Source organism: Brachionichthys hirsutus, chromosome 8, assembly GCF_040956055.1.
Source record: "Brachionichthys hirsutus isolate HB-005 chromosome 8, CSIRO-AGI_Bhir_v1, whole genome shotgun sequence".
In the NCBI taxonomy this organism is placed as follows: Eukaryota; Metazoa; Chordata; class Actinopteri; order Lophiiformes; family Brachionichthyidae; genus Brachionichthys; species Brachionichthys hirsutus.
The window spans coordinates 11855595-11875442 of NC_090904.1; the positions used below are offsets into that span (position 1 = coordinate 11855595).

A 19848-nucleotide genomic window follows, 5' to 3' on the forward strand; every position below is an offset into this window, starting at 1 on the left:
CCCTGCCTCCTCCTTCCAGTCAGGAGCGCACAAGTTTCCCGAGGAGCACACGCAGCGCGCTCGGACCTCTCCGCCCGAGGACTTTGGTTTCAACTGATTGGTTTTTTTTATTTTTTTATTTTTTTGCCCCCCCACCCCCCCACCCTCCTCGAGATGTCGATTGTGGTCGCGCGACGACAACACCCGATCACCTCGCGGTAACACCCTGTCCTTATTGAACTGTCATTTTCTCACTGAGCACTGACACCTCCAGAGGTAAACTGCAACCCCCGCCCCTGAACAAGGACCGCCTCGAAGCTGCGCTGGGATATTCATCAATCAATTCTTATTATTATTGATTACAACTTGGAGTCGGAAGTGACCGATTTGTTGGCATTTCAATGACTTGCCTGATTGGATCTGAAGTTGTTGTCGGGAAGCTGTAACAATAAGGTGAGCGTTATTGTTCTCCCCGCTGCTTTTATTTGATTGTAAATCACCTGCTTTAACATTTAGAGTGAAAACGATTTCCGGTCTGCTCTATTTCTAGTATTTTTTTTATTTTTTATTTCTGGTCTAATTTAAGACACTACTCAATGATTAGAAATATATAAACAAAAGTCTGTCGGATAATATTTAAACTTTTCAGATAGGTTCGTCTATCAAAATCCAATTTCTTCCATGAGCCATTATTAGCTAATTTATAATATTCTACTTATTTAATTGCTCTTCGTTTGAGCGTGCGCGCTGACGCCGCGCCGGACCGTCCACGTGTGGCCGAAGCTCCAGTCTGTTCAACACAGATTTCAGTCGACGCCTCTCATGTTTAACTGGAAATTACTGCATTTATTGATTTGGAATGTATAATGTATTCTATATATTGAACACATTTTTTTCCTCTTAATTATTATTAGTAAATGTGTCAGAATGATGAAACGAGTCTCAGTAATCATTTGAATAAAGATGGACATACCTGCAGGATTGAGGAGACGCCCAGCCCGTCCTTTGCTCATTAACCTTCACTGGTTGTATTATATTTATCCAACACGTGAAAGTTAATAACTTGCAGATTTAACACAGTGAACGTGAATGTGTTTTCTTTTTACTCAACTGTTTGGGCTGAGTCTATATTTGACCCCTAAATGGTCCTTTTTTTTGTTGTTGTTGTAAACCTGAAGCGATGTTTCCATTGTACGACACAAAACCGGTCAGAGCAGTGATGTGAAAGGACTCTGTGCCTCTCAGCCTCTTTGGTGATCATCCGTGTGCGGCGCCTTGCTCAATTTCATGTGCTTGTGTGAAGCGCTTGGCCTCCGTCTCAGAATAAACAGCTGGATGCTGAACAAATTGTCAGTAAATAAGAGTGGTTTAAACAGCTGGCAATGCCCATAAAAGCACTGCAGCCGACCGTTCCGAGGACCGGCTGGGATGATGTGTGAGATGCGACCTGGACTGAACACACGTTGCTTGTTGTGATTCATGCGAGGAGAGGAGACAAGGAGAGGAGACGAGGAGACGAGGAGACTCCTGGCCTCCGTGGGGCAGCGATGCTGGTGTGGGAATTAGACTGGGGGTGAAAAAAGTTCAATTTGACCTCGTTTGAGTGGATTTGATGGATAATCGGTGAATGCAGTTGTTGATGGGTCTTTCTGATGAGCTGTGATGTGTGTGTGTGTGTGGGGGGGGCTCATTGTGCCCCCCGTGTCTATCATTCATTAACTTCACGCTTCATTGATGGCCGACGCTGCATTGTTCGAAAGACGTGTCGGCCTGTTGTAGTTAGCGTCTGAGCCTGTCATCATTCGTAATCCCTCTCGCCCGCCTTTCATCGAGCGGTTAATGTTTTATTGCAGGTTGCACCGGCTTTTATTGTGTCTCTTTCTCTCTTGAGCGTGAGGACGTGGTGAAACCCAGCATTAGGTGAGCCTGTAATTACAGAACGGTGCACGCATACAGTGTCTGTCATGAGGCAGGAATGTGTTCTGGGTGCGTGGAGAGGAGAATTCGCCGCTGCCGAGGCTTCTCTCCATCGGTTTTGTCTCACAAGCCGAAAAAACAAACACAGTTTTTTTTTTTTTTACCAAACGGAGCTCGGCACACATCCCCGAAAGCCTGGCTCCGTTCCATCGACTCATCAGACGAGCAAACCTCCCGGAGATCTGGGGCGTCAACGCCACACCTCGCCGTTTCGTTGCCAAGACTTGCAGCGATGGGTCCCACGGGAGACGGTGATGAGACGTGTGACATAAATCAACACATGGACGCAGCTTTCGGACGTCTCTTTGTAATGTTGAATCAGGAAAGCGTCTTCTCTTCTCTGCTCATGCATTTCTTCTGTATTTATTGTCCCTGCAGAGATTTCTTATTTCTCTTCCGTGCTACTGGAGGACGCTCAACCATGCAGCTGGACGGTCTGTGGACGGTCCATGCTCTCCTGGCACTGTCCACTTTTGCTTTCGGGAATCCAGTGATCAATGAGCCGTTGGCTGCTCCCCGCGTCTTCACCTCCTTCAAAGGTAGGAACCCGAAGCTCATCTTCCTCTCTTGTTCGGTCCCCTTCTTCTTCTCGTTCTGCATGATTTCTTTTTTTTTTTTTTGTAAGAACATGCTGGCAGTCCAGAAGCAAGCCTTTTTATTTGACATATAAATCAAGCAACATCAAAGAAAATAAGATGTCATCTTGCGGGTGGATTTCAACTTCTGCCCGGAGGTCATGGAGCTCCTGAACTTTGCTCCGCCTTCCCAAATTGAGGGCATGTTCAGTTAGCCGCTGTCTGCTATTAGCTACCTATTACATCACACACTCCTGCCCTACTGCCTCTCTTGCTCGATCCTTTTGTAGACAACAATTCTGTTTTGTTTCTACCTCCTCTGCCGGCTCGGAGGCGGAACGGCGGCCCCGCCATTCTGATCTTTGTGAATTTTATGCAGAACAGTTTGGACCAACAAAGGGAGAACAAGAACCGGCTTTTGTTCCTCTTTTAGAACCGGACTCGTCGTGTTTCTAACTCTTACATAGTGTTCATTGCATAAACGGATGGCGTGACAGTTGTGCAACAGGAGCCGCCGTGGCTTCGGTAAGTGTTGAAGGTTTTTCCCGAGGACGAATCTGACTGTCATGTTCGGCCACGGAGCCCTCCGCAAACGAGCCATGCAATTCTCATTTGCTCCTCCCCCCCCCCTCCCTGCAGACCCCTATGCATTGTAATAATCACCAGATGCTTCCACTTGCTTATTTTGCAAAAAATAATTAAATATGCAAAGCTTGCAAACCATGACTGAGCAGACGCACACACTGAAGATATTTTGTGCGTTTGATGTCGGCGCTCATTCCCAGACAATGTACGTGATTATTGTTTTAGTTTTTTTTATCTTCATTCATCTTTATTACGGAATCCCTTAATGGGAGTCAGAAAGAGAGATGGGATAATGAGGAGGATGTAATAACACCAGGGCCATTATGTGATTATTCCCCAGTGAAGCAGACATGTATTTTAGGGCGCTGCGTTTGTGCACTGCGTCTGTGCAGATTTGGTAAAATGGGTTGCTGAGAAAGAGATGGGGGGGGGGGGGGTGTATTATCAAGAGCAAATTGGCAGGATCAGCCAAGCACAGCGATGTCCCAGAGGCCTGTCCTGCTCGCAGATCTAGCCTTTGATTAGCATCCCCAGAAAAGCCAAGGGAGCGAGCAGCAGCGCCCCTGTTTCCTCAGTGCTCCCCAGTACAAGGTGACTTAATAAAGTGGGCCGGCATAGTTCATTGTTGAAGGCCTTTTCCTATTTTAATCAACTAGGATTTAAAACATCAATGAACTTGCATCCAGAGCTCAGCAGGTCTTTTTTTCTTCCGCTTACAAATTGCATTTATTTTAAATTTCTATGTTGTTGTTGTTGTTGTTGTCGGGTCTCCATGCAAATGCTTGTGTCGCTTTTCGGGAACTCTTCCAATTGATTTTGTTTTGCTCGATAAGTCTTGAATCCTTGAATGCTCTTGTACGGGGGGGGGTGCATCTTGCTGGAGCTCACCCGAAGTGCGTTTGAAAGCAATGGACTGCAGGGCAGAAGCGCACGAGTGGGAAAAGGTCAGCACTCCCGCTTACCTGTGTGTGTTTGCCTCGCCAGTCAATATGAATTTCACAGTCTGCTGCCGCTGCCTCTCTCTCTCTCGGGGGAATGCACCCCTCTCTCCATTCAATATGTGATTTTCTCTCTCCCTTTAATTGCTTTTTGAGCGGCCCGTGTAGCCCTTACCTTGGCAAGTCGACTGTACTTCCCCTGGTGCCTCATGACGGGGCTCCGCTTTTTTTATTTTATTTTTTTTGCCCGAGCTGTTTGAGAAGGCGGTTTGCCTCTGAGCAGCAACTTTAAAGGAACACCGCACGAAGACAAGTGCGGACAATATGCAGGTTTTAAAGCGAGACAGAGGGAAAGAATGCATCAATTATCCCATGCTTATAATTATTGATCATTATGGCAAGCATGTCGCATCGGCTAGAACCTTAAATTGCAGCTATAAAGCTGAGTGTTTCTCTCTCAGCGTCGAACTAAACACATGTTCCAAACTGATTGACTCAGTAGCCGAGGAGCGAGTTTTCCGAACCATGTCCTCCGTCTGGGAGGCCCATACTAAAACAGGTAGAGTAAATCATGGGACCTAATTGCTTTGCTTTGGCTTCAAGCAGTGTGCAAAGCTTTTATTATATGGGGAGCACTCACTGTGGTTTTGGAAAGCATCTCAACATAGAAGCATCTAGAAGGTGAAAAATCAAGGTATTTCAGTGAAAATTGCTTTGCAATGGGGGGGGGGACAAACCTCGGCAGCAGACTTTGTTCTTTGTTATCATGCGGGGTAATAAGCGGAGGAGAAAGGGCAGAGTTGGCAAGAGCAAAAGAAGTTTAGACAACGAACGTGTATAATTAATGTCAGATGAACAAACAGCGGTTCATGGAATGAGGGGGGGGGGGTACAGCGGAAGCACCGTAGATAATCAGTTGACGTTTTACGGTTAGCTGAGACAAGACTGCTGTCGCCAGTAGCCCCCAAGAGAGGAATCGTATGAAGGGAGTCAATCTGATAGTTTGAGTTAACCCCCCCACCCCAAAGCGACCCCTACCACTGCAAGGAGAGAATGATCTTTAGACATTTAAGGAGCATATTCCTTATCATGTTTTGAAGCAAGGTTTCCGCTCATAATCATTTCCAGGTTTTGATGAATCTGCTCTTTTGTGTCTCCTCCTGAAAATGTTTATTTTCGTTCGGTTCGGAATGAACAAGGTGCTTGACGATCTCCCTCGTGGTGAATTTTCACTTTTCGGAGGGAGCCTTGTGAGAAACGGCAGTCTGTTCGTGTTAATGAAATCTGAAACGGCTGATGCTACAGCGATGGAATCATGCTCTGTCAGCACAAAAGAAAAAGGTCCACAACAGCACGCTGGATTATCTCAACCCCCCCCCCCCCCCCCCCCCATCCTTCCACTAGATGCATACAAAGTTAAATCCACCGAGATGACACCAGAATGTGGGTCAAATGTGCTGCACAAGAGCTCACCAGCAGGTGTATGTGAAAGGAAGCAGCTCCGACTCATCATTATTCAGAATGTTTCTTCTGTATGCCCCACCGTGAGGGGATGTGTGTGGATGCGTACGATTGAGTGGATGAGTGGGTGGGGTAGGGGAGAGAGTGAGAAACTCCCCGTTTGGGTTAAATGACAGGGGTTCTAGTACGGGTCAAATCTTCCTATGCAGTATTCATCCAGTTACCTGGATTTTAATTCCTGGGAATAACAACAGATCAGAATCAAATATGAGCTAAAACACTTTAGGAGTGTTGCCAAGTCAGCAGCTTTTTTATCAGTTCATCTGTGGCCCCTTTACTGTTGGCCTGACGCTTATAATAGTCAATGTTTAAACTGCGATTGCGGTATTGCAGTGGCCACTTTCTTCTCTGTGCTCCGGCACACATTAGCGGTCAAAGCTCTTACTTCCTCGCCACCGTTGAGCTGATTAGAGCTCTGTGGCATGAAGCATTTCTGAGGCCTGGGCTGAGTGCTTACGCAATATTGATAGGCTCAACAAACATAGTGTGGTTTCTTTGGCCGCGGGTTCCGGCAACTTCATTACAAACGCCCCCCCAAGGTTGCCTTTAAACCCGAGCCTTTTTATTTCCAATTCGTAAGATACCTCAAAACCTGCCGCCGCACCTTAGTCCTGTAGCTAATTCTCGACTAATTCACCACACGAGGAGGCCACAGAACCGCTGCCCCAGTCGTCTGGCGCAGCTGCAGCAGTTCGGCTGTGAGCTCTAATTATTACCGTTTGTGAGGATACATCCCATGGCAGCAAATTCATGACTGACAAAGCATTGACAAGCACCGAGTCCCAGACCTCAGCCTCTCTGCTCTGCTCTGCCCGCGCGAGGTTATATTTAGTGGCGGACTCTCCTCCCTCAGCGGGCACACAGTGGTCGCTTGTAGCGCCGTGGTTAACCATTGAACACAGTCGGCGGGGCGGTGGCGGTGATTCAGGGGCAAATGCAGCTCGGTCCCGTCACAGGTTCACAGTTTCAAATCCGTCTTTCTGTGAGGAGTTTGCATGTTCTCCCCGCGCCTGCGTGGGTTCTATCCCGTTTCTCCGGCTTCCTCTCGCCGAAAACATGCAAATTAGGTGAATTTGTTACACTAAATTGTCCTTAGTTGTTAGTGTGTGTGTTAATGATTGTCTGTCTGTGTGTGGCCCTGTGATGAACTGGTGGCCTGTCCGGGGTGTAACCCCCCCCCCCCCACCCCCACCCCGTTGACTGCTGGGATAGGCTCCAGCACGACCCGGTAACGGACAAAGCGGTTAAGAAGAGGAATGAATGGATATTTTTTCACCCTAAAATACAATGTGAGAGTTTAATGTGGCCCAACTTGAAATGCATTTATCTCTGACCAAACTGAATTTAGTGATTCAGTCAGACGTTACGGTTCAAATGTGTAAATTCATGTCAGAGTCTGAGGTTGACGGCTGTGGAATTAGGCATCGATTTGCTGTCTGCCCCGGGACCCGTTACCTAAACTGCACCCCCCCTCCCCCCTGTTAAGTGCAAACACAGTCCCATCAGTCATACACCTATCTTCAGACCACTCGACATGTTGTCAGTGGAATCTGATGATCAAGACGACTATGCAGCTGCAGGAAACAAGGCAAAACGCTGCACGGCATCTGTGTGATTTGATTGCAACTAAAGGAACCGATGCTCATATTTTGTATTTGCCTGTTGCCGCGGCGATTAATCAACATAAAAGCACGGGGACTCTGCATTTTATCTGGAAATAAACGTAATTTAATGTAGCACAAATACATTTCCGTAAAACTTAGCAATTGGCCCAAACTGTGAAATCAATGATTCATGTGCATCGGTGTTATAAAATGCAGCATTGCTCTTTTTTGTCACCCTTCTCTTTATCAAGTATATGTGTGAGACAGACATGTGATATTCCTCCAAAAATAAAAGGAGCACGTTGGCGCCTTTCGGCACGTTGACCCTGAATCCGGCAGCAATCTCATAGCCGTCTCTGATGATGCCAGTTTCCCTCTGCAAATCAAATTGCGGTCAGTGTCGTCCTGCGGCTGCGTCAGCCAACCAGTAACGCTGCCTTTGCCTCCCACCTCGTACCGATTCTGCAGCTCCTGGTATATTCTTGTATTCTCTCCTTCTGATTGTTAAACACACACACACAGGCCTTTATTTACCGTGGCCAGTGAATAGAACCATTGTATGTCAGTACTGCGACATGTATCTCCTTGCCGTACTCGATTCTCATGCCACATGGTTGCAAGTTTGCAGAGTGTATCGCAGGAAGCTTGGGTGGTCCTGATGTTTGATAAAGGAGGAAACGGTCTCAGAGTTTGTGTTGTTTCTCCAACATCTGGCCAAAGGTTGCTGCACGACATTGTGTGTGCAGGTGGGGAAGTGTTTGTTGGTGACAAGGTTCTTACACATCACCGGGGGGATTATTGCGGGCAGAGGAAACTGAAGGTGACTGAGGGGCATCTAAACATAGTCTGACTCATCTTTTAAATGCTTGGTTTCCTGCAGCACTTCTGTCCGGCTTTCCTTTCTTATTATTCATTTTTCTTCCTCAGGCACAGGATGGGCCGTAAATATACAGGAACCAGATATAGTTTTGGGTTCCTGGCATGTGGTGCTCCCATTTAGCATCTGCACGGAGTTATGTTGATCTCCCTTTGGACGGGGTTTCACCTGTGTAACAGACCCGTGTCAGATTACAGGTGCCGTCAATGCCTCGCGCCCGAATTCAACATCGTCTGAGACTGAGACCCCAGTGTTGTCTGTCCGTGTTGCCTTTTGCATCCCCCCGACGAGCCCTTCCTGCCATTCTGGAAAATAACAGCCAAATTGTCCAGATACTGTGAATCACTTTCTCCCGACTGGTGCATCCTCTTCCATGTGTTTTTTATTTATGGGACAACAATTCATCTTTTTTCCCCCAGCTTTAAATGAAAAGGTCAAAGCTAGAGAATTAGAGCATCCATTACTTAGAAGCAGAGCAAAGCTAACGTAATTCTGTCTTTTATGTCCGTGCACACTACGGGTAAACATTACGGAGCGGTAAATGATCCCACATGGTCTGACGGCGGAGTGCTCGGCGTTGTCCCAGCCAGGGAACGGTTTTTGGTTGCTGTAGAGCATGCCAATCCCACCGTGGCGGTCCTGTCAGGTGTGATTAAACGCTACACATCGTTTCACTGATGTGGAGAAAACTGTCGTTCATCATCATTTGTTACAATGCTACCTCTGTCCTCGGGAAACAAATGATGCATCCTCAGGCTTGGCACAATGGTTGAACCGAGCAAATGCCCGGGCTCATCTGGGCCTATGACTGGCTATGTAGCACACCTGCCAAGTCTCAAGGTTGGTCGTTTTTCTAGGTGGAATAATTAAGACTTCCTGTGGGATTTGGTGTCTATCCGGGATTGTGAGCATTTGTGGAGACCGGATAAACCGGGTTGAGAACTCTCAGACTGGCTTTAATGACATCGGGGATGAACGCCGTATATTCTTAGCGGTAGTGTTTCTCTTGTGGTAGATTAAGGTGTCAGGTAGAATCATGGTCCGGGGTGGGGGGGGGGGGGTTAGACATGTCTGTGGCTTCAGCTGAAACCTTTGCAAAAGTTTCAAGGATCGTTAACATTGAAGAATGAATTATCTGTGAGGACTTTATCGAACAATGTTACTCAAGAAGAGAAGTTGTGAAATGGCAGAGAGGGAGGGGTTGGATTCAGTAGGGGTGTGGAAAGAATATGCAAGGGAAGAACTCACTGGTCATGATTGTCATACATCATTTCTGCATGCTCGTACTAATCCCTAAAGATCTGGAGTAAAAGTGTGCCTCTCGAAAGGGTCAAGTGGAATGTTGTGTCCCTGACTGAGGAGGTCAAGGTCATGCCCCTTTCTGATCCCCAGCCTCAATCATTTCTAACTGTCAGAGGAGGATTGAATTTCAGATTCCTCTTACAGCCTCGGACATGATGCATTTGAAGTCGACAGTAAATATCCCAGACGGCGCCCTGGCATACAACCGGAACCTCAGAACAGAACAGAACAAGTCAAGTTAAATCAGTTACAGGTTCTCTACACGCTCACCTAAATGGTCAAATATAGACACGGCGATCAAAATTCGCATCCATCGGTTTCAGGCCAGCGTGGTTTCAACGTGAAACGATACCGACGTACATCTGGTTTTGTTTGAAAGTCCAGGGAAACAAAGGTTCTTTTCAGTGTAAATTTAGAATACAGAAACTATACGGATCATTATTCGAGCTCACCAAAGAATGCTAAGAGTAAACTGCACTTTCAACACACACTTGGACGCATGTGTGCTCGTACCTCCTCGTCTGCTCAGTGATGAGATCAGACGCTATTCCGCATTAGTGACAGGAAAAGAGGCTGTTTAAAAGATGCGCTGGAGAGTTCACCACACAGCAGCTCTCAGCACTTTGTTGCTTTTGTGGCGCCATGGTTTTGAAATGCTGATTTGGAGATTTTCTTATTGCTGTTGGTGGAGTAGGTGTTAATTGCAACGTATGGGGATGGACTCTCATTCACATCCATTGAGGCCGAGCCGGGGCCAGCGGTGACCCCCCTGACAGGCCGTTTTTTTTGTCAATGACCCATCCTTTCAAGCTCCCTCCTGTGGCAGTGCCTCCTCTAGATTGGAGAAGGAGTAAAAAAAAAAAAGAAATCCTGGCATGCAATTCCCTTTTTGTTGATGCTGTTTGGTGTCGCCCACACACTCCTCCCCCCGTGAGGGTCCTATGGCTGCAGGGGAGTTTGTGTAGGTTTGCCACCTATTCACAGAAGTTCATTCACATTCTGGGAGACCTGGGGGTTGGCGTCAAATGGGCATCAGGCTTTTCTTTTTTTTAATCAATGAATGTGGCGCTAAGCATCCCGCAGGCCTTTCTCTATGCTGCCTGCAGATTTCTCGGCCCGGGTCCAAAGAGCACCTCTGAGGAGCGGCAAAAGGACGACAGCGGTTTATAATGGAGGTGAAAAATGAGGTCCTTGGATGGAGGGAAAATGAAAGTCAAGACGCTCATTGTTTATAGATCCACCACTCCAGCCGGGCCTAATGCCAAACCAGTTGTGGCAACGTGTTGCAATTTGGAATCGCGGAGGGTTCCGAGTATCTGCGGTAATGCTTGTGAAACTGTTTGAGCAAACTAAGTTACGTTGGGATATTACCAATCACTCAACCCCCCCTACTTGGGGGTTGAGGGACTCTTAAGATGAGCGGGCTTGGTGTTGCTGTGGGCGCCAAATCCCTGTTTGACTTCTTAACTCCGTTGCTTGTTTTTCCTGCTCAGGCCTTTTAATGGAGGGTTAATGAATACTTTATTGCCTACTTTACTGCGTGGATCTCAGTGGCTGTATTTGATTTCCCTCCAGGGACGTCCTGCGGTGTTTCCCAGCATTTCGAAGAAGCCTACTTTGCATTTCCTTTCTGTGAGAAGACAAACGGGCCTGGAGTCCAAGATGAACCACTTTGACATAGGGAGAAGGAGACAGGGGGAAAAGAGGCAGGCTTGGGTTTCACGTCTCCCTCTTTCTTTCCATGCTCCTGAATCAAAAGTCTCTCTCGTGGGCTACAGCATGGACCAAAGTTTTACTCCAGCTTGTCCTCACCCACCTTCCTAGAGTCGACATGCTTACGTTTTATCTTCCAGGATGGAAATAAAGATGGACCTTAAGGGTGCCCGCTGACGAATGGGGTTGCAAAGAGTCTAGCAGTTTGTCAAATGTGCTTTTACCACCGACAGTCTGTGTCGCTAACCGTTCCTTGTTGGGCAATCTGTGAGCTCGGGCTGAACTCTGCTGGTTTGCAGGCAGGCAGGCAGCCGCCCACACATTCATCAGCTTTGGGGTTGCGATTCTTCCATCTTTACTACTGGAACAAACTTACCAACTCCAGCACAGGTGGCTATTGATTTAGGTCTTCGCCCTATCAGATGGAGCCCAGTAACGCAACTCAAAGGTTAGGAGCGCTCGCTATTTTTAAGTCAGTTAGTCTCCCCTTTTCCTGTCATAATGAATGAGCAGGGGTGCCCCTGCTCCCGGTACCCACCAGCATTGAGTGATTACTTTTTAATTGAGGCCTCTCACTCAAAAAAAAAAAAAAGTCTCACGGCAGTTGAACCAGCCCGTGGGACTATTTAAAAGAGCAGCAATGAATAAGCAGCTCTTCCTGTTTTCTTAAATGTGGAATTAGCATTGAGTAAAGGTAATTGATCGGAACTAATTAGCAGTGGGGAGATAAATGATGGTTAGGTGAGATACGGAGCCTTTAACGACACACTGAGGGGATGAAGTGCACGGTGGAATTAACTCTTCAGTGGGTCGGTTGAGGCTGCAGCTCGAAGCTCAGTCGTGTGTTTGTGTTAATCTCCAAGGCGCCGTGTCGAAATCATTAGTAAACCCACGGAAGTTTCCAACCTGACCTTTAGAGCTATGATTCAAAAGTTTTAATTGGTGAAGCACTTGATTGGAAATAAACGCGTCGTTGTTGCTCGTGCATTTTCATTGGCACGGCAGATGCTTCAACTTTAAACTCGTCTACTTGTTTAATGGGTTTCATTCTACTGGTTTCTGTCATGAGCTGTTAAACGGGAACGACGCTTTTGCTATGCTAAAAGTCATATGAGCGCACTGTGTCTCACAAGCAAGAAGGCGCATTCTGTTTGCTACGAATACGAGGATGAAGGCCACATCAAAAAACGTCTGTAAATCGGCAGCAATTAAGGGATTTACTGTGATTTGCTTGGATGAAGGGAAAATAAGGGCTCCAATCTGACTGGAGCTTAAACAACACTACAAGAAATCACTTGAAATTAAATCAACAAGCGAGCATAGCCCATAGTATGTTTATATAACACGCTGTTTGAGGTAATTGCATGTTGGTGTAGATTATCATAGGTCATGGTAATCCTTGAAGGTTAAATCTGAAGTTACTGGACTCAGATGTCGAAATGTCTTCAGAAAGTTCCTTGGCAATCACCGACACAAGTGGTACTTTACCTGCCAAAAAGATGCCGCTCCTTTTTTAATTCTACTTAATCTCACCTTTATTGAGAGGGATGCTTTCATGTTATATTAATTGAGTGTTGATACGCCTGTGGATATTAACATTCTTTGGTTTAAGGTTTGTAGGCAAAATAAATACTGTCACCAATCTCGTTTATTTAACGCTATTTCACCATTGGGGGTGAGATACAGATCTATGCCATCGCTATCTCTCTCGCTCTCTCTCTCTAATGGGCCAGACAATTGATTTAAGCAGAAAATGGGATTTGCAAGAGATGAATGTTATGAAGGGGAGCCTGACTGTTAAATGTTCCATTTCACTTGAACTTGAAGCAGCAGCCCTGGTGCAGACTTCATCCCTCTTATTGTTAAGAGAAAAAAAATAAAAATAAAAAGCCCTGAGGTCGATTGTGATGAATATCATGTGAAAAACCCAGCCGTCGCTGGCAGTTTGTCCTTGTTAACCTCGCCACGCTCTGGAGTGAAAAGATTTTTTTTTGTGTGATTAATGTTACATGTCAAAGAAAACTCCTTGGAAAAACTGCCGCTATAAAAGATATATATTAAATTACCTTTTGGGGAACAGCGTAAAGTGAAACAACAATGTCCACATGTAGAGATGTCTCTTCTCATTGTCTGCAATGTTTCCAGTTCTTTACTTTTGGTGCCACATAGCAACTCACCCACATTGTGTTGCTGCTAAGCCAAGTGTGGTGGATAATATGCTGCAAGTCTTTAAAGGATCATTCCGATAATTCATGCCTCATGCACTAACTGCACGTTGCATGGACGTGCCTGCTGACTACTGTCCAAACCGTGATGCCGGTTGTGTTTTTGATTAGGAGACTCTGTTTTTAACTCTCTGTGTGTCTTGTTTGGTTGTGTGCTTGACTTTGCTTAACACGATGGAGCATTTTTCAACCTTTTCCTTAATTTCAAGCTACCTAATTTAAAAAAAAACTTGTTCGTCCTTGGCGGACGTTTACGATCTGATGACTGCAATTCGTAGTTTGGACTGTGGTTGCCATGATGTAACTGCATGACATCAATTTTAAGCTTTTTTGAGGTCATGTCAGGTTTAGTTTCACTGAATTGTTTCAAGTAAATGCAGAAACTTTGAATATCAACCTCTTTACTGTAAGAGCTCATCATCAAGTCAGATTTGTTTGTGTGACATTACAAATAACACTGTTCATTGTAGTAATGTAATTAGTTCTGCAGGCTTCAATCCTGTATAATTAGATGCTCAAAAATTAACGTTTTGGAAATATCCGTTTATAATCTGGTTGGCCAAAAAGGTACCCGATGCTTGACTTGTAGAAGTGGTAAGTTATGCAAGAGCAGTTTCAGGGCCCATTAAAGGTGATGCACTCCAATTAATCTTCTGCCTATAGTCAAATATTTTCTTTGCCGCGAACTGTCTGGCTGAAATTCATCATGTCATTTTCTGTTGAGTGCTCGACATGTTCAAGATAAATTTGCCTGCGGAAGCAAATCGCTCTCCTCTCAGAGGTTCCAGAGCGGCGCTGTTGGGACTTGTCTGGCTTAATTGCCGTGCCAATTAAAATATGTCTCAGAGTCATCATACGGGAGGGACGCAGGTCTCTGTGTGCTGCCTGCAGCGCTAATGCAGAGAGTGGGACATGCTGGATAACTAAAGAGCAGCAGAAATGTCATTACTAGGGGCCGACACCCGATGTTCACGATCCACTCTTCCACTATCCACTATCACATTTTAATAATTCATGAAGTTAAGATGCCGCCCCTCCTTTGGAAATGGAACAGATGGCCCAGACGCGCCTATTTCTCCTCCTGGGGAGGGTCGCCACAGGTACTGTAATTAACATATTCCTCATTCATGACACATTATTTCACCTGCCACATTTGCTATTAATTGAAATGAGAATTTTATGTCAAGTTGCATCAAGCAAACTTGGTTATTTGGTTGCTCTATATGGATCATTACTCAAGACGATGGTCTCAGCAATGTCGACCGATGAAATGACAATCGTCAATATTAATTGGTGGAAATAAGAGACAGCAATAAGGGAAATCCTCCGATTGTTACTGGGGTCAAGAGGAAGTTTGAAGAATATAATTCAATCACGAGAGGAAAGGAATGCAGGCTATTTTAAAAAGATTTTGGTGGCCAATCTTATGCTTCAGTAAAGTGTATGTTGCCACACACTCCTAATATATTCTACCAGTAACCTCACTGTAGCCGAGACAGAATATACTGTAAAATACTTCTTAATAGTTTCCTGTGCTGTGGCCAATGACTGGCCTTCAAACTCACGGATCTAACTTTCCAAGTGTATTTAATCTTCCCTGGGCCTGCAGCAACGCGCCAGGCCGTTGCATTTTTTTTAGCACCAGGCTATGTTTGGTTTGAAATCCCAGCTCATAGCTCCAAAGAGGAGGCTAAGTATTGCCTTAAATGAATCAAATACAATATTCCAATTGCACCGGCCTCCCATTGAATACCTTTTGGGCCTGGGATACCTGCTCTCCACCCGATTCATGTCTTCACTGTCTACGAATTCACTCTCAGCAAAGGCTGCATTTCTGACCACTTCCATACTTCCGGCCTCTCCTGCAGCTCATTACCTGCTGCTGGAAGTGCTCAGGTATGCAGGGTCACAACAAAGGATATCCTGCCTGTCAGTCAGACGCCGTGGCTGTCAGGCGCGCCTCACTGTTGCCGTCCTAAACCGAGAGGGGAAAGACAGACTAGTCATTAAAATCTCGCAGGGAGGGCGATTTTTGCCCAAGCGCCATGCTTTTTCCCTGCTGTCAAGCTGCCTGTATGTCTGCTGCCATGTGTGACTGTCACCTCAGGCATGACTGGGGCGAGAGAGGCAGCTTTCCTTTGAGTTAATGAGGAAGAGAGATGAGGATGAGGGGGCCAGAGATAAGTTTTGGGAGGGATGTGAGTGGCTCTTCTGAGAATCAGAAGGTGTTTATTGCCATTCTGCTTCTGATTCTGCAAAGAGCCACTCAGTTTTGGGAGGGATGCGAGTGGCTCTTCTCTGAACGTGTATGGCGAATGTTAACCCCGAGTGAGATGGCATTAATAGTCTGACCAGTCGATGGACGCAGAGTTTGAAGAGGTGCACAAACCTGCGGGCGCGACACTTCTCTTCCTTTAAATCCAGAGACCCTAAAGAAGCCAAACGTAGTCTGCAAGGTTTGTAGTTTCTGTTTGCCTGACATGCAAAGTGCTTTTGATCCATCGTACTCTCAGTAGGGTTGGCCATAAAGCAGCACCTGCAGAGGGACATGCCAGCCCTCTTCTTTCCCTTTTACTTGCTGCATTCTCCTGTCATGCCAGCCTCCAGCATTATAGATGGATTTGGGAGCCTTTCATGTGTTTGTGAAAGGGGGGGGGGGTCAAAGTGAGGCTATCATGCACCCAGAAGAATCATGGATGTTTTTGAGGTGATAAAAGAAAGGCCTGGAGGGATACTATATCACTGCCACACCGAAAAACAACAGAACGAGTGTAAGAGGGAGTGCGGCCTGTCGAACAAGAAGAGCCGAGTGTTCAGAAAGTTTCAAAAAGCTTTTCCTTTCCTCCCCTACCTGATCGGAGAACAGCGCTGTTGGTGGGGAGCAGCTCCGACCTCTATGTGCCCTCAGTCTCCCGGAGAGATTGCTGCCTGTGACGGGCCAAGAAGCAACTCCATTAGCCGCGATAAGACAGGCAGGGATTGTGGAGCTCAGATCAATGAGTCATTATGGCGAGTGCAAAGCTCTTGCCACAAACTCAACCAGAGGTAGACGCTCGCAGTCTCGGCTTTGCGGCGGCGCAGCCCAGCAATCGCTCAGCCGCTTCTCTCCGACCTGCCGGGAGGTCATCCTGGTGGAAAACACGGCAGGATTTCCTCCGGATTAAGAGTTGATTCCATGTCAAATATGCTATCCAGGAATAAGGAGGCCACGGATCAACCTTTTGACCTGACACCGTTCAGGTTGACAGAGTGGCCGGTGGATTTCCCACTTTGTCAGGGTTTACTTTTCCGACTTCTTTACATGCTTAAGTTGCACATTCAGGGATCTTTTCTCTGTGGAATGTGAAAGGCTATGAAAATAGCGTTTGGGAAAACCAACTGGAAAGACTTAAAGGATGTTTTCTCCTGGTTGAGATCACCATTCAAAGAAACATTCCAATTCAGTGTACACTAAACATTCTGGTCATGATTCTTAAGTCTTAGCTGAACCAGGAAGTTGCTGTATAAACTAGGATGGATGTTTACAACCGACAGTTGGGATAATGACGGCATCTTAACTGTCTTTCCTAAGGGGTTTCACAACTCGTTTGTCCGGTTTTTTGTAACTTCTTTAGGCTACATTACCTCTCAGATCTCGGTGATTTTAAAGGTGTTGGTGTCTCATTCTCATTCATCCAGCTCATGGTCATCTTTAAAAGTTGAATTTGAAGCCGCTGGACTTCTGCTTAGGATTTCAAAGACATTTCAGCTCTTGCTTCTTCTTCGATGCTTCTTCAGTTCGGACTAACCGGTTTTTTGTAACTTCTTTAGGCTACATTACCTCTCAGATCTCGGTGATTTTAAAGGTGTTGGTATCTCATTTTCATTCATCCAGCTCATGGTCATCTTTAAAAGTTGAATTTGAAGCCGCTGGACTTCTGCTTAGGATTTCAAAGACATTTCAGCTCTTGCTTCTTCTTCGATGCTTCTTCAGTTCGGACTAACCGGTTTTTTGTAACTTCTTTAGGCTACATTACCTCTCAGATCTCGGTGATTTTAAAGGTGTTGGTATCTCATTTTCATTCATCCAGCTCATGGTCATCTTTAAAAGTTGAATTTGAAGCCGCTGGACTTCTGCTTAGGATTTCAAAGACATTTCAGCTCTTGCTTCTTCTTCGATGCTTCTTCAGTTTGGACTAATCAGGGCTGCACATAGTTAGACTCTTCTGAAGGCATCAAATTGTCAGTCGATAAGGTTTAACAATTGAGTCAAAATCCAATTTTGGGGAGAATCCAACTCAGAAAATTGTTAAAACATATTTCAAAATAACTTATTGTGCTATGCACTATGGCCACATATAATTTCCTTTCCAAGGATCACCCCTGCCCTAATAGCCACTCCTCAGAGTAACTCTTTGACTACCTTTTGACTGATATTGATCAAACCAAAGAGGAGCCTTTAAGTGAGGTGTAAAAAGCACTGGTAATCAATGATTGACAGTTGGTGCGTCGGTCATCAAGGTCACTTTTACCAATTTCAATGTAGAGAAGCTGCAGGGCAATCAAGTGATGAGAGAGAAAGAAGATTATTTGTTTTGCTGTACCAGAGGGAGGTGAGCTGAGACTGATTCAAGCCAGTCCTTTTATTTAATGCAGTCAGAATGAATAAATCAAATTTCTTTTTTGGGGGGGGGGGTGTTTTTCTTAGCCATTTGATTCCTGAAACATAAACACATTGTTGAAAAGAAGATGTATAGCTCTGCAATTTGAGGGCGGCCAGGACAACCTGTGGAGTGGCATTTCACCAAAAGTTACTGCATATTAACTGTTTAACTGGGTTACAGCTGATGTGCCGAAATTTATCTTGACAAGCCCATTTCCTCTTAATGTGTTGAAGTAAAAGCCAGTGAATAAATGGGGTTGTCAGCTAAAGGTAAGACCCATCAAGTTCTTTATGAGCTTCTAATTTAAGATCGCATGTCTCTACGGCTCCCAGAGCAAACAGGAAGCGGAGTTTTGGGCCCCAGCACTTCAGATTAATTCCGTTTGGCTGGGAATGTGAGAAAAAAAGAGAGACGCTCCCTTGATTTAGAACGCATATTGCCTGGGTTGGGGAAGAGGTTAGTGTTTATTATTCGGGGGTGGGAGAGGTCTTGCTGTTTGGGTTTGAAAGGAAGCGATTGAGGATGCTTTGGCTATGTGTCTTTTCCTTTTCTCTGTGAGGGATAAAGTTTCGGTCAAGACTGCCAAAGCGAGCGCCTCCATATTCCACCTGAGAGGAACCGATACGGACCTTTCACATGCTCTGCTCGTTGCCTTCCATCTGGATTTACCTTATTGCTCTCTGCTTTTGCTGGAGTGGAAGAACCGCTGTGACACTTACGGGATCCTCGCCTCTGATGAAACTGAGTGAATTTATCCAGCTGTTGCGTGTCCGACCCACACTTGTGTTGTGTGTGTGCGCATGCTATACACATTATCTGTGCATGTGTGCAAGAGGCCCGATAGATGAGGTCCTGCACAGCCACACAGTTTTCTCTCACCCACTCTGATCTGTTTCTCTCTTCATCCATCTCCTGCAGTTATCGGCCTGATTTTATCGCCCTGTTAGCTGCAGGGAGATTACCAGCGACAAACTGGGATGGCTAAATCGGCTTGGTAAACTTGTTGACCCTTGGCCCGCCTTCTCCACGGCGTGCGCCGCTATCTCTTTAGCACCACCTTACATGGACATGGAGGGTGATGTGCCACAAATAAGTCTTCAGACAGGTAAAGCTTTTAGCATCGGTCTGGTTAAAGGCGGGATTAAAATGAAGGCTTTGGTGAGTTTTGAAGACATGCAGGAAAGAAGTCTGGATTATGCTCTTAAGCAACGTTCTCCACGACCAAAATACAAAAATGTAAAGACCAAGAAACATAAATCGGGAATCAGGGACTGCCCTTTGCTGTCTTGTGACCTTTAGGCATTTAGTAGCTGCACAGTTATGAAGGGATTAGGCTCATGCAAGCTGACCAGACAAAAGGGTGGAGACACGGGAATGGAGTGGGCACGATTGTCAGTTTGAATAAAGTAAATAAATTACCGGACAACCCCCCCCCCCGCCCCCCACCCCACCCCTCCCCGCCCCGATTCATGGGGTCGTGTGGGCGCTGTCGGGCCCAGCGGCGCGACGGCAGCAGAGAACACAAAGTTGTGGATAAAAGGCTAATCGCCTTCAGTTCACACGACCGCTCTTTGTTCAACGAAACTAAGTGATGAGGCAAAAATGCTACCGCGGCGCTGACCTACGTGTTGAACAGCAGGATTTGTCCCCTAATCCAGCTTCCTGTGCACGAGGCCTGGGAATCAGCGATGCATTGGAAGCCAGCCGAACAAGAACGATGTTTCTGTCGACATCAGCTGCTTTCATATGCAGACCACCGATGCCCCCCCCCAAAATTATTTTTTTCTTTGAATCCACTGTTACCAGAGGGAATATCCGCTGCTCCATATACAAATAAAACCTTTCCTTCTTGGATTGAAACTGCTTGAGCAGCCGAGGATGCAGATTGAGTGTACGATAAAAATCCCCT

The 19848-nt window shown here is 46.0% G+C and overlaps 1 protein-coding gene across 1 annotated transcript in view; it reads left to right on the forward strand.

Annotated features, from left to right (window-relative positions):
* Positions 1–403: 403 nt before the first annotated feature.
* The window catches only part of sema3fb (sema domain, immunoglobulin domain (Ig), short basic domain, secreted, (semaphorin) 3Fb), a 43711-nt gene continuing 24266 nt past the window's right edge, over positions 404–19848 (forward strand). The window contains exons 1-2 of the mRNA XM_068742618.1: positions 404–432; positions 2335–2495. Coding sequence (XP_068598719.1) covers positions 2378–2495 — 118 coding nt within the window. The 5' untranslated portion in view covers positions 404–432; positions 2335–2377. The remainder of the gene's footprint in view (positions 433–2334; positions 2496–19848) is intronic.